At 62.1% G+C, this 15,973-nt stretch overlaps 1 protein-coding gene across 1 annotated transcript; it reads right to left on the reverse strand.

Annotated features, from left to right (window-relative positions):
* Positions 1-292: 292 nt before the first annotated feature.
* Positions 293-11,530, reverse strand: KLHL30 (kelch like family member 30). Its single transcript, XM_082631317.1, has 8 exons — positions 11,377-11,530; positions 8,704-9,517; positions 7,298-7,436; positions 5,286-5,372; positions 4,595-4,750; positions 3,202-3,418; positions 2,549-2,696; positions 293-1,161 (listed from the first exon to the last, which is right to left on the reverse strand). Exons 2-8 carry the CDS (start codon positions 9,475-9,477, stop codon positions 910-912), a joined length of 1,773 nt encoding a protein of 590 aa, XP_082487443.1. The 5' UTR covers positions 9,478-9,517; positions 11,377-11,530; the 3' UTR covers positions 293-909.
* Positions 11,531-15,973: the final 4,443 nt, after the last annotated feature.

The following is a 15,973-nucleotide window of genomic DNA, read 5'->3' on the forward strand; positions in this document are numbered from 1 at the left end:
CATCCCCCGAAGTCCCGGCAGGACCCCCTGTGGGCCCCCGTCTGGGGACCTTCATTCTGATGAAGAGCCTTTGTTTTGAAGCAAACCACCCCAAGAAACAGGGGGGATCCTGGCTCTTGCTGCTCGCCTCCCTGGGAAGCCCTGCTGCCCTCTCTGCCCCCAGCCCCCAAGCAGGTGGAAGGACCCTCTCTCCTTCCCCCCACGCCCCACCCCCTTCCCTCAGAGCCTCTGTGAGTGCTGCCCTCCTGGGGCTGACACAGAAAAAGCTGGCTCTCCTTTGTGCCCAGAAACAGTCTGGAAACAAGGTGCCAACGTAAGGCTGGGGGCAGGGAGAGCAGACAGCCCACCCGAGGCAGCCCCATGTGCCTGAGGCCCAGAGAGGGTCGGCTGCCAGCCGTGGTCACACAGCTGTGGGACAGGCAGAAGCAGGCCCCCCAGGGCTGGACGCTGACCCCCCCCCTCAGGCCCTTTGCTCTGTGCTGCCCACCCTCTGCAACAGCCTCAGCTTCCTGGGCCTCCATGTCACCCTCACCTGTGCAGGTCCTCCAAAAGCCACCAGTGGGACACACAGCCAGGAGCGGCCAGTATTCAGAGAGCACCGGAGTTCTCTCAAGGCTCCCCCGGCCCTGAGCTCCTTCCTCTGAGGTCCCAGACACCCCACGGGCAGGAGAGCTGCTTCTCCCATGCATGCAGGCTTCCAGAGGCCCAGCCCTTCCCGCGGGTCAGCTCAGAGTTGGGCGTGGTGGCTGCGGAGACCAAGGCTGTGTCTCTGACGTCCCCTGGTGGCCCGAACCCAGCCCAAGCCCTGGAGGGGACGGCGACACTTTGGTTCACAAACCACAGTGAAAGGGGGCCGTCCCCCGGGGCGGGGGCTCAGCCGGGCCTGCTCCAGGTGCGCCGAGGGGCGGCTTAGGGCTCCTGGGTGGCCCCGAAGGGCTGGGTCCACTTGGAGACGTCCAGGAAGACGGCGGAGGCCCCGTGGTAGAGCCAGAGGCGGGGCAGGGCGCCGTGGCGGGTCCAGGTGTCGCGCCGGGGGTCGTAGGCCTCCATCTCCACGTGGTAGTCGCCGTCCATGCCCTGCCAGCGGCCGCCCGTCACGTACAGCTCGTCCCCCAGCGGCACCAGCGCCCCGTTCTCGTGCAGGCTGTTCAGGGACTGCACCTGTGGACGGTCCTCAGTCAGCGTCCAGTGGGCGACTGGAGGGTGGTGGCGACAGTGCCCTCGGGGTGGGACGGGGGGACATGCAGAGAGGACGGCCCGCACTCCATCCACTGCACCAGCACACCTGCTGCCTGGGACCTCACCCCGGCTGCCCCTCCAGGACCCCCCAGACTCTCCCTTCAGTGGAGAGACCCCACTGCTCCTGTCTCCCAAGATGATGTTCCCAGCCCCCTCTTTCTCTCTTAGGCCTGAATTTGCTCACATCTGAAGCTGGGGAGTCAAAGGGGGTGGGAGATGTGGAGGCCTGACCCCAGGGCTCCCTCCCAGGGTGAGGGCTGGGCTGCGCTTCTGACTCTTGGCTGTTCTCTCTCGGAGGGAACCGACGTGGCCGCAGTCCTGACTGGTGCCCCATGGGACCCATCGCCCTGCCCCTGCACCCCTTGCCTCGGCCCGTAGCCTCAGGGGTGCCCTGGATGGGGGCCCCGGGGCGAGGGCTAAAGATGTGGGCCCTTCTGGAAGAGCCTGGGAGGGCAGGAAGAGAGAGGTCTCCAGGTGAAGAAAGTAACGGGCGGCAAACCCCCAGGCTTGGGAAGGACCAAGTGGAGCCCCACACAGCTGGGACCCAACCCAGAACCATGCTGTGGGCTGGGATGGGCCCAGCTGACGGGACCCAGGAAGAAAGCGTCAGCCTGGCAGGTCCTCCCTGCACCTGTTTTGCCGCTGTAATGGGGGCCTCCGGTCAGCTGAGCGCTGACGCCAGGGGACAGCTGCGGTCAGCAGGATCACAGAGGCCTTGCTGTTGCCCTGCTGGCCCAGCTAGTGCTGAGGCCACCACGGGCTCCGGGCACTGTCCCTCCTCCTTCTTGGGAAGAAACAGGGAGAAAGGCCAGGGCTCCGTTGCCTCCAGGGGTCCACCCACCGCCCCCTCCCCCGGGCCTGATGGAGGAGGGAGAGAGTAGCGGCAATGGGGGTGGGCGGAATGGGGTGCCTAGGAATGGCTGCTCCCTGCTTCCATAGCTCAGGAATCCCCTCCCTGGCTTGACCACCCCCAGGGCCGGGAGACTCACTCCCCCTCGGGCCCGGCCGACACCAAGAAGGAAGCACTGTCTCTGAGTCCACAGGTCCCTGAGTACCCCCGGCTGAGCCCGGTTTTGCCCCCTGAGGAGGAGGACAGGCACTGTGTGCTGGGGACGGAGCATCCTCCGTGACCAGCAGCCCGAGGTCCTCGGCGCGCCCATCCTCAGGGGGGCTCTGGGCTCTTGTGTCTCCATTCACTGTCCCCACCTCCCTCGGTGGCAACACCCCCAGACCCCACCGTCCCCAGGCCTGCTCTCTGCAGGGTCTGGGGTCCAGGTGGGGGTCGCCCTGGGAGGTGAGGCTGGCTCACCTTCTGCCACAGGTTGGCCCCGGGGTCGTACACGTAGACCTTCTTGGTATTGTCCCCCACCAGGTAGAGCGCCCCGTGCAACGCGGTGCAGCGTGGTGAGGACAAGTACTTGGGGAGGAAGGGCGAGGCAATCACGCTCCACGCGCGTCTGCGGGGACACGCCCCAGGCCAGGTCACCAGGCGGCCATGCGGCCAGGGCTCCCGAGGGGGCCCAAAGCCTGGCACAGAGTCTAGAGCCCAAGCTGGCGCCCACTGTGCCTTGGGGGTCCGGGCCACTGCTCCTCCCAGGAGGCCAGTTCCAGGCAGATGCAGCAGCCAGACAGCTTTCAGTCCCAGGGCTGGGCTACCCTGTCCCCCGCCCTGGGCACTCTGCCCCCAGCCCCCTATACCTCTAGGCTGGGATGGAGCTGTGGCTCTGAGCTGGTGACCCCCTTTGTCCCCTGCCCCCTTGGTCCCCTGCCTTCCTCGACTGTCCCATCCGCCGCTGATGGGGCCGTGGCAGCCCGCGCCCTGCCCCCCTCGGCCTCACCTACCCCTGGGGCCCCCACCCTCCCGCTCACTGAGGTGGGATCCCACCTGTGCCCTGCCCCCGGGTCCCACCTACCCCTCAGCCACTCTGGGAGGGACTGGTGGCCCGGCCCCGGCCCCCCCACCCCGTGCCCCATGCCCCCTCTCCCCGACCTGTGACCGGATTGTAGCACTGCAGAGCCAGGGCGTTGTACTTGCAGGCGCTGGAGCCCACCAGGTAGAGCCTGCCCTGGCAGCCGGCCGCCGAGAAGTTGCTGACGTACTTGAGGGCTGGGCTGATGGGCGTCCAGGTGTCTGTGTAGGGGTCATAGCTCTCCACCTCTACAACACCCAGAGTGGTGCCTGCAGGCGAAAGGGGTGGAGGTGTCTGGGCTTCAGGGGGCTAGGATGAGGGAAGGTTCCTGGAAACGTAGGGTCTGGGGCTCTGTAGAGGCCGCAGGGACCACTCCGGGTGCCCCAGGAGGGGAAGGGCAAGAGAAGAGGGGCACGGCCTTGAGAGACAGGTGACATCCTCATTTTACAGAGAGCGGAGCTGAGGCTCGGAGAGGTGAGGGTGTTTGCCCAAGGCCTCACCTCCAAGAAGTGGCATGAGGGTGGGCACCTGGACCCAGGACTGCCCGACTCCAGAGTGGGCAATGGGGCCTCACGGTGAAGCCCAGCCTCTCTGAACCTTTCAGAGCCCAGGGCGCTTGGAGAGGTGCCCGTGGGGCCCCCAGGAAGCCACCCCCCCGACCCCTCACATGGTGGGGTCCTTCCGTGGGAGAGAGGAAGTCAGTGTGGAGGGGGCTTTAGGCAGCACCTCTGCTCTGGATGTGACAATGACATAGACCAGCCGTGGGTGGGAGGGCTTCCTGCTCTCCCTGGAGCCCACCTTGGGCTCTGAGAGCCTGGGGACCCTGAGCTGCCCTGGGCCCTACGCGTGCCCTCTACCCTTGGGTCAGAGATACGGCAGCCACGGAGGGCAAGGGGGCTTGCCAGGACAGGTGGGGCACCTAGGATGGCCTCAGGGCCAGCTTGTCACCTCCAGAGGCCTTGGGAAACTCCCACACGCATCTCATGTACATCTCCCATACTCATCTAACCGTTAGCGTCTCCTTGCAGCAGCTCTGGGGTGTAAGGGGGATAAGGTGGGCCCTGGGCTCAGGCTGAGGGCGTGGTGTGGGCAAAGGTGACAGCAAAAGGAGGCACGGTGGGTCCCCTCACCCCAGGGACGTCACCGAGGAGGTGACCCCAAGCTGAGGGCTGAGCCCAAGTGTCTGGGATGGGAGTGGTCGTCCGTGCTGGCAGCTTGAGGCCCCAGCTCCTCATGGGTCCCTTTCGGGGACTGACTCCTTGTCCTGTTCTTGCGTCCCTGGAGAGCATTGAATCACCCTGGGGCCGGCTACCAAGGCTCGCGTCTGAGCCTCACTCCGAATGCCCAGGGAGTAGGTGGCCCTGGTGTGGGGGGGAGAGGCTGCCAGGCGGCAGAGGGCGAGGAGGGGCCGGAAGGAGGCAGGAGGCGAGGGGAGGGAGCCTCACCGCCAATGGCGTAGATCTCCCCGTTGAGCGCCGCGCTGGCGTGGTTCGTGCGGGCCTTCAGCATGGGCGCCACAGGCCTCCAGGCTGCCTCCCTCAGCGGGAAGCACCAGGCCTGCGTCGTGGACCAGGTGTCCGTCTTGGTGCCCCGAGAGCCCCCTGCCGGGAGAGGCTCTGTCCACTCGGGCGCCCGCCAGCCTGGGCTCTCCAGGGCCCCGCCCCCTTCCCCCCACGCCAGGCCTCCGTCCTGCTGGACACTGGGCGGGGGGGTGACCGTGGTGGCGCAGTCTCGCCGTGTGACTTGGACACCCCAGAAACAAGCGGGACAAGATCAGTGGTTTCAAACCTCCACCAGTGGAAGCTTTTTTCTCAATCAAACCTTACAAGGACCCCCCAACTTCTAAGATATAAAACAGAAGACTGACCCCGGCACCCTCCATCACAGTTCCTTCTGGGGAGGCCCCGGCTGTAGGACAGAACACAGAACGGTTCCCTGCACCCTCGTGTGGATTTTAAATGTCCTTGTTTTCACATGATGGAAAGGTCTGGAAGAGCCTTGACTAAACGGGCAGGGATCCCACTGAGGGGAGGGTGAGGGTTGGTTCTCATGGGCATTACGTTCAGGGGTCAGATCTGCTCTGTGGATTAAGCTGCTGGGAGCCTGGCTCAAGGCGGGGAGCGCCTGCCTGCCCACCTGTCACGTAGACATCGTTGTTCAGCGCCGCCAGAGAGAAGCCCCACTTGTGGTAGTCAGGGAAGTCTGGGAGCGCCATCCACCTCTCTGGCAAGAAGAGAGAGGGGTCAGGGTGGCTGGGCTCATTGCGGGGGCCTCTCCTCCCCGCTCTAGGGGTAAAGAAATGTCCCTGCACCGGTGGGGAGGGCCGAGGGGCGGGACTCAGCTGGGGGCAGAGGTGGGGGAGGACACCGGGTGGGGTGAGGCTCGAGGTGGCCCCAGGTGCTGCGTGTGCATCAGGCTCGGCTCCTGGAGACCCCTGGTGCCCCACGCCGCCTTCAGAGCCCGGCACCCAGACTGGACACCTGACTGCACCCAGGGTGTGCCGAGAAGTAGTCCAGGCTCCAGAGGCCAGGTCTCACCCTGGCCCTGCAGCTGATCCCACTGACCCCCGATGGCCCTCTTGGGCCTGAGTCAGGTCCCACCTCAGTCGGATGGGGGAAGGGGTTAAGGGGCCTGATCACTAGCCACAGGTGGGTTATGACACAAGCCTCATTCATTCACTCATTTCTCATCCGTTCATTCATCCTGAGCACCTTCCGTGCCCAGGGGCAGCGTGGGGGGGATCAGACACGGCCATGTAGCAGGCAGAGCGGGTCCCAATCCCAGCTCTTCTGTACCAGCGGTGTGACCTTGGATAAACCCCAGCCTCGGTTTCCTCCTCTGTAGAATGGGGCTAATTCCCATCTCTCGGGGGTGTGGGGACTACAGGAGACTCGTCTGTCAGACGGCAGCTGCTGTTAAAAATACAGTCCCTAATGTGAGGGATGGGATAATGCACCCACGCTGGACCTGCCTTCACGAAGCTACATGAGGGAAACTGAAGCAAGAGATGAGAAAGTGCTTTGAAAAAACCGAAATGAGGCAATAAGTGTGGGAGTGGTTAAGTCCTATAATGGACACATTTGGGTGCTTGTGGGAGGCTGTGGGAGAGACCTGGGCCTCGGGGATGTCTCTGGGAGGACTTTGTTTACTGTTTACAACAGTTTTCAGGACATGTGAAACCCCAGGCTTCGCCGGGTGCCTGCCCGCTGGACAGGGACTGCGTGTCCCACTGACTCATGTCTGTGTCACCCCAGGGTGGGGACTGCCCAGCGGTCACCAGACCTTTGCCTGCCAGTGCCCCCCTGCCCCCTCCCCTCGGGGTCCGAGGGACAGCTGCTCCTGGGCTCAGCTCCTGACGTCAGCCCCCAAATCCCTTCTCGTCAGCCCCTGACTTGGGACAGCCGGTCTTGGACTTCCTGGAGCCCGCCAGCCGCTGACGCCATGGGGGTGGTGGCCACCTGCCGAGCGGCCCCAGGGCAGCGGCCAGCTCCTCAGTGCTTTCCACAGAGCTTCCTGGGGCCAGTGTGGCCCCTCCACCGTCCTGCTGCCCTCTGAACCCTGCTTTCTTGCAGGTGGGGGCACGTAACGGGGCTCCCGGGCAGGAGAGGCCCCATCCTGATGGCAGGCCTGGCCCCTCTTCCCATTGGCCCCTTGTTACAAAGCCCATCTCACAGATGAGGAAACCGAGGCTCAAGGAGGTGGAGAGACCCGCTCAAAGGCCGGAATCAGGGCCCCGCTGGGCCAACCCAGAGCCTGAGCTCTCACTCCCCAGGCTGCCTGCACCCCCAGCCCTCTATCCACCCCCTGGGACCTGGTTCCACTGGGCGCACAGGGCAGGGGTGCCAAGAGGAAGCAGCGGTCAGGCCGCCCTCCCACTCCGGCCAGCGGCCACCTTCCCACACTGTGCCGTCTGGGCGGTAGGACCCTTTACCCAGGGCCCCAGGGCCCAAAGTTAGGGCTGAGGCTGGAGGGAGAGGGGGCCACAGCGCCCCGCACGGTCAGCTCCCTCCCCTGCAGGGGCCCCGGTTTCCTCTGCAGCCCCCAATCCCGCCCCCGCGAGGCCGGTGGGTGCCCCGCTCTCTGTGCAGCCCGTGTCGGGGTGTGGGGACAACAGGGCCCGTGCCCTGGACGCCGGGACGGGCACTCACTGGCCTTGGGGTCGTAGAAGGCGAAGTTCCCGGGGCGGGGAGCCAGCTGCTCGGCGCCCTCCTCCTCTTCTTCCTCCAGCGCCCGCCCGCCAACCACCACCAGAACCTCCTCCAGTTCCTGCGGGAGGTCCAGCAGCGCCTGTGGGGCCGGGAGGGCTGGGGTCAGAGGCGCCGGGTGCCGGCAGGCCGCTAAGGTGGCTTCTGCGGCGGGGGGTGGCCGGGGCATTTGGGGGCAGCCGTGGGTCCTCCATGTGGCCCTGTGCCAGGGCGGGGCGAGCTGCAGGGCGTGCGTGCCCGGGTGTGCTTGTGCGTGGGTGTGCACTCACGCGCACATGTCCACACGCCGTGCTGGCGACGGGTAAGAAGCACTCAGGACCGGGAGAGGCGGGGGGGAAGCAGGTCCTGGTGTGCCTGCGCGTGAGACCTGCTCCCTTCGAGCGGCCAAGGCCCATACGTTTCCCCAGCTCCCCACTAGGAGCCCAGCTCCCCGAGCCAGCCTGTGGCAGGTCGCGCTGGGATGGCCCAGCAGGAAATGTTGGGATGCTCCTACCTGGCTGGGTAAGTAGCCACCGCCCAGAGCTCCCAGGATCCCGGGGTTCCACTGCCTCTCAGACCTGCCCTCCCACCACCCTCAGTCACAGGGTGACCTAGTGGGCGGGGCTCCTAGCTGGCTCCAGCACGAGGCCGCCCTCTGCCTGGCGGAGCAGCGGTTAGTATCTGCCACCACACACCCCGCCCCTGGCCTGAGCCACGTCTTTATCCCCTGACGTGGCTCCTAAGAAGTCCTTCTGAGCAAGGCTGCCCGGCAGCAGACAGACTTCGGCTCCCCTGGCCCGTCGCTTCATTAGGACCTGTCCACCCGCCGGGCCCACCTCCAGCACAGATAGGAAATTGCACCCGATAGACGCTCGAGCAGCTTCCTGAGGGGCGGGTGGTGGCCGGCTGCCACGCCTGTCCGTGCTCCTTGCCTGGGCACAAGCTGTGCCATCTTCCTGTAGTATTTCCCCCCTTGCCGAGCTCCTATCCTTCCTCTAAAGCCCAGCTCAGATGCCGCCGCCTCCGGAGAGCTCTCCGTGACTGCCTGACCCTCTGAGGATGCCCACAGTCCAGCGCTGGCCTTTCTCATGCTGCCTTAGGTGTGTTTCCAGGTTTGTCCCCACCAAGCCGTGGGCTCCTTCAAGACAGGGGTTGGGAGTGACCACTTCTGGGGTCCCTCTCCCCTCACGTCCAGCATATGGCACACACAGGGGCGCAACCTGTACTTGGGGATGAACTGCGACCCCCTCACAGGTAACCGGCCCAAGGGCGGCAGAGTTGCAAGGTTGGGGACACCCCCGTCACACTGTCTGTCCCCATGCCGGTGGGGTCTCTGGAGCTCCTCTCCCCACTCCCCACCCGTCACTCACCCCCTCATGGCCCTGGGACAGGGCCTCCCGACAGGCCTCCGACTCCCGGATCAGCGGCTCCGTGGCCAGCAGCTGCTGCACGCGGGGCCGGGGCACGGCGTCCAGGTGCACCAGGCCGAGCAGCTCGGGCAGGTGGGGGGCCCGGGCCTGGGGGTCGTGGCGGACCCAGCGCAGCAGGGCCTCCAGCCGGCTCTGCTCCGGCTGCACCTGCAACAGGTCGCCGGCCAGACAAGTGGCCAGCCGCTCTTGGGACAGCTGCAGAAACTCATCCTCCTGTGCCACAGCCTCAAAGTTCTCCCGCAGGAAGGCCCAGGCCTTGGCAGCCACACCCAGCAACCCCTGCTGCTCCCCAAACTCACAGATGCCGAGGCAGTTGGTGGCATCGAGCTGCTGCTGCAGGTAGCGGCCGCAGACCTTCTGCACGGCGGGGAAGTGGAGGCGCGCGGCCGTGCGGGTCAGCGCCTCCACGTTGCCCTGGGTGATGGTCAGCCGGCCCGTGTACACGAAGTCCACCAGCTGCGCCACCACAGCAGGCTCCATGTCCCTCAGCTCCACACGCGCCGAGAAGCTCTCGGCGAAGTCGCCCGCGAACATGGCGTGGAAGTAGGGGCTGCTCAGTGCCAGGAGCCCCCGGTGGCAGGGCAGCTCCCGGCCACCCACCAGCAGCGTGACGTCTGCCAGCTTGGGCTGGGAGCGCAGCCGCCGGAGGCCGTCCAGCATGTCCTGGGCATGCGAGGGCAGGTGGAAGTCCAGGTCGTCCACGTTCCACACCATGACTGCGCGGCCACCTACTCACGGGCGTCCCCACGGGCTCCTAGGGAGAGGAGCCAGCACAGTCAGCCACGGGGACGGTCTCGTTGGCCCGAGTCACCCATCCACCCGCCCGTCGGTCTGAGCATCAACTCTGTGTGAAGCGCTTCGCCCAGCCTGTCACCTAAGCCATCCCCACAGCCCTGGACGGCAGGCAGTGTCTTTCCCAGGTTACAGGGAGGAGGCTGAGGCTCAGAGAGGGCAGGAGACCTAGCCGTGGTCAAGCGACCAGGGCAGGACAGGCCAGCAAGAGAACCAAGCCTCAGCCCCCCTTCCATACCTCTGCGCTATGCAGAACAGACCTCCTGGAGCGTGGGGATCCCTGTGGCCCCCCAAACCCCCAAGTGGCCTCCTCTGCTCCCAGATCCCACCTTGCTGGGGAGAGCATCGGCATTTGAATAGTTTCTGCCCCATAGGTCCTCACTGGCCATGACCTTGCTGGGTGACCTTGGGTGAGTCATGCCCCTCTCTGATCCCAGCTTCCTCATCTGCCGATTAAGAGGCTGGCGGTGAAAGGGGCCGAGGGGTCACGTCCCCGTGGCAGCTTGTGCTGTCACGGTGCCCCCCACGTGCCAGGCCTATCCTGAGCTTTGCACAAATACTCATCACTCAGCCCTCGCGGCAACCCCGAGAGCTGGGTGCTGTTTGAGTCCCTTTTACAAGTGGGGAGACAGAGGCAAAAAAGGCTCAGGTCGCTTGTCCAAGACCACACAGCTCAGACGTGGGGGAACCAGGCTCGGGGGCCTGGGCCCTGAACCCCCAGGTTACACGTCGCTGGGCGTAGGTTGGTAAAGATAAGCAGGCAGAGGAAACTTTCCGGAGGGCGGTCACTGTTCACATTGCCTGATTCAGCAAATCCTTTTCTGGGCTTATTTAATGATGTGCATATTTCTTTATGATCTTCGGATATTTTTGCCCTAAGAAAACCGCCCCAGAGAAAGAAAAGTTCTGCACAGGTGATCTCACCCCGAGTTACCACACAGCAAAAAAGCTGTCTGTCCACCAGGGGGCAGCTTCGGACCCATCAAAGCGGAGGCCAGTGCAAAATTCTGGGTCAACCAAGAGCCTTCAGAGTGACAAAGCCCCATAAGCAGAACCGTGCACCACGGATGCCCCGGGGCGGGTGTGCTGTTGGCGGGAGTTGAGCAGGGAAGCACCCAAGGAACCCACCTAGGGGCCCAAGGACCTGCCTGGGCTCTGCCCAGACAGGACTGGTAGGGAGCCCTGGTCAGTGTCCATCCTGCCTGACCCAGTAGTCTCTCTGGCCAGGATGAAGGCTGCCCTTCCCTCCCAGGGGAGCGCAGGAGATCAGTCAGGCGGCCATCCCCCCCAGGCTTCACATTCCCCTCATTGCTGTGTCCCTGTTCTCCAGGTATTGCAGCCCCAGGGACCAGCGGGCCAGGGTGCCCAGCACCTTCCCTTGGGGCCTCAGGTTGTCTGCTGACACCTGCTGCCCCGCAGTTCCAGCAGGGGGGCGGGCACTTCCAGAGGGTCTCAGAGCCTCCACCCAGTGCCTGCCAGCCCAGGAGAGAGGAGGGCAGAGTGGGCAGGACACCAAAGGGCCTTAACCCAGCTCCGGCCAGGGGCTGGACGCTGTGGCCCTGGCTGCAGTCAGAGGTGTGGTCCAGCCTCCCCCGGCCCACCCTCACCCTCTTCCCCAGCCAGGACCTGGAAGGAAGCAGGCCCACTGAGCCCCTACCCCGCGCTGAGGGGCCTGGCCTAGCCAGTGTGCAGGGTCTCTCCAAAGCACCCAGCGCTGTGATCTCCAAGCCCACTGAGCTGTCTGACTAGAACCCACCCTCCCCTTCTGGTCCCAGCCCTGGTCCTCACCTCCCCATCCCATCTGCCCCCCCCAGACCCTACCTCTCAGTCGGCACCTGGACCTTGTCTCAGAACTCAGGCTGGAGAGCAGGACTGCCCAGCGGCCAAGGGGTATGGAGGGCCTGCTGGGATATGACTGGGCTGGGCTGGGCTGGGCAGGGCGGCCACGTGGGGACGGAAGGGTATTTTTAGCCTCTGTCAGTGTGGGGAGGGAGGGAGGGAGGGTGGCCAGTGGGGGAAGGAGAGAGGTGACAGCTCTTCCCTGGCTGTCCTCCCTGAAAGCCCACACTGGCCTGGAGCCTCCTGTGACCCCCTGAGCCAGGACAGGTGGCAGGAGGCACCGCAGGGCAGGGGCGAGTCTGGGCTTACCCCCTCCCAGTGGAGTTTGGCTGACGGCGGGGGTGGCACGGTTCCCCCCACTTCTGTCTATTCTTCTGCAAGAGGGGGACGGTGAAGCCTGAGCTGGGGACTCAGGGGCCACACGGAGCCCCCTGTTCAGGGCTTGGGTGTCCTGAGCACTCAGCAGGTACCAGCTTCCCTGTGGTTATTGACAGGTGCCCACATGGCCTCTTATTCTCCGTCAAGTGGGAAAAAGTTATCATCATGAAGAAATTGGGTTGCTCAGCAAAGACTTTCAAAACCTTGGGTCCCTGGGGTCAAGGAGTCTCGGTGGTAAAGGAGGGGCCCAGAGAGGTGCCTTTCAGGCTGCTAACAGGGTCGTGGGATCCCAAGGATCTGTCCCCTCGTATCGTGGCCTTGGCCTCCCTGCCCTGCTGTCTTCATTAGTCGTGAGCATCAAAGATGGCTAAGAAATGGGATCGTCTACAAATACAGCAGCGGCGGCTCACAGCCTCCCTGGAGTGGGCAGTCCCTGCTGTCTGGGTCTCGGAGGGGCTCTGGAGCCACAGGCCCTGACTGAGTCTGGGCTTGAGCCAGGGAGCTGCGGGCGTGTCTCTCATACCAGCGGTCAGAGGAAAGCTTCCTGGCCCAGGGCCTGCAGGTACACAGGAGAGAAGCCTGCAGCCTGGTGAGGCCAGGTGGGGCCTCTACCTGTCAGCCCCTCCTTCCTGTACCCGCGTGGGCCTTACCAATGCAACCATTTTCTAGGCGTGCTGCAATATGGAAGAGTCAGGTAGGGCCGAGGCTGACAGAGGCCTCCTGACACCCACTAAGGATTGGCTTGATGCTCTTACGGTGCAGAGAGGCCCGGGGGTCCCAGGGTGACAGTCTCACTCCTGGCAAGATTTGGTAATTTCCCAAGGGTATCTGGGTGTCATGACACCTCGCGTCCGAGACAGATGGCTCTGCTTCCTGCTGGGGTGCTGGTTGTGAGCTGGGCACCACAGTCTCTGCTCTCATGACGTGAGGACCTAGTCGTCACACACATACTGCAGTGATTGCCTAGTTGATTATACGGTCACAAAATTCTTCCATACTTTGCTCACTCAGTTTTCCTGAATCCATGCTTCCCTCCCCAGCCCAGCCCAGCCCAGCCCAGTCATATCCCAGTTCAGGCCAGTCCAGTCATAGCCCAGCCCAGCCCAAGGCCCTGCCCCCTGCCCCCAGAGAGTCCCAGGACTTTCCCCCTAGCCTCCGGCATCAGCCTCAAGCCCGGGGGCCTCATGGATGTCCCCACCTCTCACTGTGTCCAGGGCCATCCTGGGGAAGGCGCTGGAGGGGGAACAGAGTCATTGGTCTCGCCTCCCAACCCCACTGTGTTTGCAGGCAGAACGCGAAGGGTTAAGGCATTCCTGGCTCAGGCTGGAGGAAATGAGGACAGGGGATTCTGATGACAGGCCACTGTCACGGGCAGCCGCCTCCCCTCGTGTGCCAAGAAAGGAGGCCCTTCGGGGACCCAACGCCTCGGATGACAGGTCAGTTTGGGAAACTTGAAACCAGGGGCTCAGCATATCCTCATCATCAGATTGCTACCGAGTGGTGCAGTTTTTAAAAATACGCTGCTTGTTTCTTTTTATGATGATAAAAATAACACATGTTCATTGTGGGAAATTTGGAAAACACAGAGAAGTACAAAGAAGAAAACTGGTAGAAGAAAATCCCCATAAACACACTGGCGTTAGAATGACTGCAGTGTGTTGTGTGTCCTGTTTTATCACAATATTCTATCGTGAGCATTTCTGATGTGATTAGTTTTTGAAAATATGATTTTGGGGACTTCCCTAGAGGTCCAGTGGTTAAGAGTTCACCTTTCAAGGCAGGGAGTGTGGGTTCGATCCCTGGTCGGGGAGCTAAGATCCCACATGCCTCGTGGCCAAAAAAAAAAACATAAAAGAGAAGCAATATTGTAACAAATTCAATAAAGACTTTAAAAAGTGGTCCACATCAAAAAAATAAAAAGAAAATACGATTTTTAATTTCATCATAAAGGGAACATATCACACTTTAAGAAGGTGGAAGTGACACTCAGTCAGTCCTATTAATGGACGTGTGAGTTGTGTGCCATTTTGGACTATGATGACTAGTACGGTGTCACCTCTGTGATTACTCCCCCAGAACAGATTTGGAGAGTGAGATCACCAAGGTTTACAGCTCGATGTGTGGACAAGAGGGTTGTCATCTTGGGTGATGGAGGCACTTTCTCCAGCAGGAGGTAAAACTGTCCCCTACACTTGGCCCAGTGCCTTCACACCGTGAGGTCCTGCTCAACCAGACTCGTCCACCCCCTCGGTCATACATTTTTTTCCCAAAATAGTTACCAACATTCTCTGTACTGTTATTAATAATTCCTTCTTTCCCCCACGGATTTGCTGCAGTGCCTTTATCTCAAGGGCAAAGTTTTCTGTGTGAAATATCTCAGCTTTCTCTCTTCTGGTCTGTTGATCTGAGTGACCATATTCTGCGGTCAGAACCACCTTGTTTGATGGACTATTGCTTTATAATTATGATGTCATCATATTTGAAATGTAAGCCCCTTCGTTACTCTTCTATTTAAAATCTTCTAGTCTGTTGTATTAGTTAGCTATTGCTGCATAACAAATGACCCCAAAGCCTAGTGTCTTAAAACAATGAACATTTATTATCTCACACAGTTCCATGGTTCTGGGACCACTTTAGTGGGTGGTTCTGCCTCAGGATCTGTCCTTAGCTGGCTCCAAGGGGCTAGCCAGACCGCAGTTGTCTGAAGGCTGGCCTTGGGTGGGGGCCCACACAGACCTCCCCACAGGGCTGCTCCGAACATGGCAGCCAGCTTCCCCCAGAGATAAGACAGCAACAAAGATGGGAGTCTTTCATAATCTACTTGGAGGTGCTGTCTGTGGCTTCTGCCGTATTCTGAGGTACAATGTGGGAGGGACTCCAGCAGACGTGCTTCCAGGAGGTGGGCTTACTGGAGGCCTTCTTGGAGGCTGGCTTCCACAGCTGGCTTTGTTCATGGTTTGCTTCAAAAGAACTTTAGAGTCATAAAAAAGAGTTTGGGGCTTCCCTGGTGGTGCAGTGGTTGAGAGTCCGCCTGCCGATGCAGGGGACATGGGTTCGTGCCCCGGTCCGGGAGGATCCCACATGCCGCGGAGCGGCTGGGCCCGTGAGCCATGGCCGCTGAGCCTGCGCGTCCGGAGCCTGTGCTCCGCAGCGGGAGAGGCCACAGCAGTGAGAGGCCCGCATACCGCAAAAAAAAAAAAAAAAGTTTGACTTTCCTAAATCTATGCATTGATATGTGAACAGCTTACACTATTCCCATATTTTTCCCATACAGCTTTTTCTTCATATTTGTCCTGAACATATTTATGAGCCGGGGAGAGAGACAGGGTTCCCTTTCTCCGCTATTTTCCCGACTCTTCTGGAAGCCCCTGGTTTTGCACCTTGTTTTGTGTCTGGTCACCTCACAGCCTCCGGATCCTTAGGTAGTGGCTCCAGGGTCCTCGGTGAGCTTTTGACAACTGGATGACAGGATTATAGGGACCAAACAGGCCTTACAGCTGCATGTGTGGCCTTGCCAGGGTCAGCCCTCGCCTACGGCCGGGGACACCTGCTTCCCACAGGAGAGTTGCTAGTGGGCCAGGGTTTCCCAGGTCGCTGAGCATCAGAATCACCTGGAATATCTTTAAAAAGAAACCCAGCTTTATCAGGCCCAGCCCAGGCCAAGGGACTCAGAATCCCTGGGGCTGCTCCCAGGACACCGTGTTTTTATAAGAAGGACCCCCAGGAAGCAGAGTGTCCACAGAAGGGCATTTGGGGGGTCCCCCCGAGTGCCAAGCAGAGAAGTCCTCTCCTCCCTTCCAGGCCTCAAGCTTGGATCTGAGGCCCTGCCTCAACCCTTGCCTGCCACTCACCTTGAGCCCAGGCCCTCCTGGACCCCAGGATACTGTGGGCTGCTCCCAGCTGGCCTTGGTCCAGTCCCTTAGCTGGGAAAGCGAGGGCATGGAGGCACTTGCCCAAGGCCATAGTGAGTAGGCAGGGACGCCTTAAGTTGGGCTGCTGGCCCCCCGCTCAGTGCTCTCCTGAGCACCCTGGCCAGCAGGTGACCTCTGGGACTGCGCTCTGTGTCTGCCGCCCACCCCGCTCCAGGCCTCCTCTGAACAACAGTGTCCTGCGGGAGGCCCACAGGGAGAGAGACATCGGAGTGCCCAGCACCTTCTGACGCCCGGCCCCCAGGCTCCCCCCACCCCCCTTGGACCTGCAC

Source organism: Mesoplodon mirus (genome assembly GCF_964341445.2).
Source record: "Mesoplodon mirus genome assembly, chromosome: 8".
NCBI classification, from domain to species: Eukaryota; Metazoa; Chordata; class Mammalia; order Artiodactyla; family Ziphiidae; genus Mesoplodon; species Mesoplodon mirus.

Excerpts from the sequence above, each read along its gene's own strand:
- KLHL30 (XM_082631317.1), bottom strand. The coding sequence starts at position 9,477 with ATGGTGTGGAACGTGGACGACCTGGACTTCCACCTGCCCTCGCATGCC. Across the intron at positions 4,751-5,285 it reads CAACGATGTCTACGTGACAG|GGGGCTCTCGGGGCACCAAG; the intron begins GTGGGCAGGCAG and ends CTCTCCCGGCAG. Across the intron at positions 2,697-3,201 it reads GAGGGGGCATGGGGCACGGG|ACGCGCGTGGAGCGTGATTG; the intron begins GTGGGGGGGCCG and ends GTGTCCCCGCAG.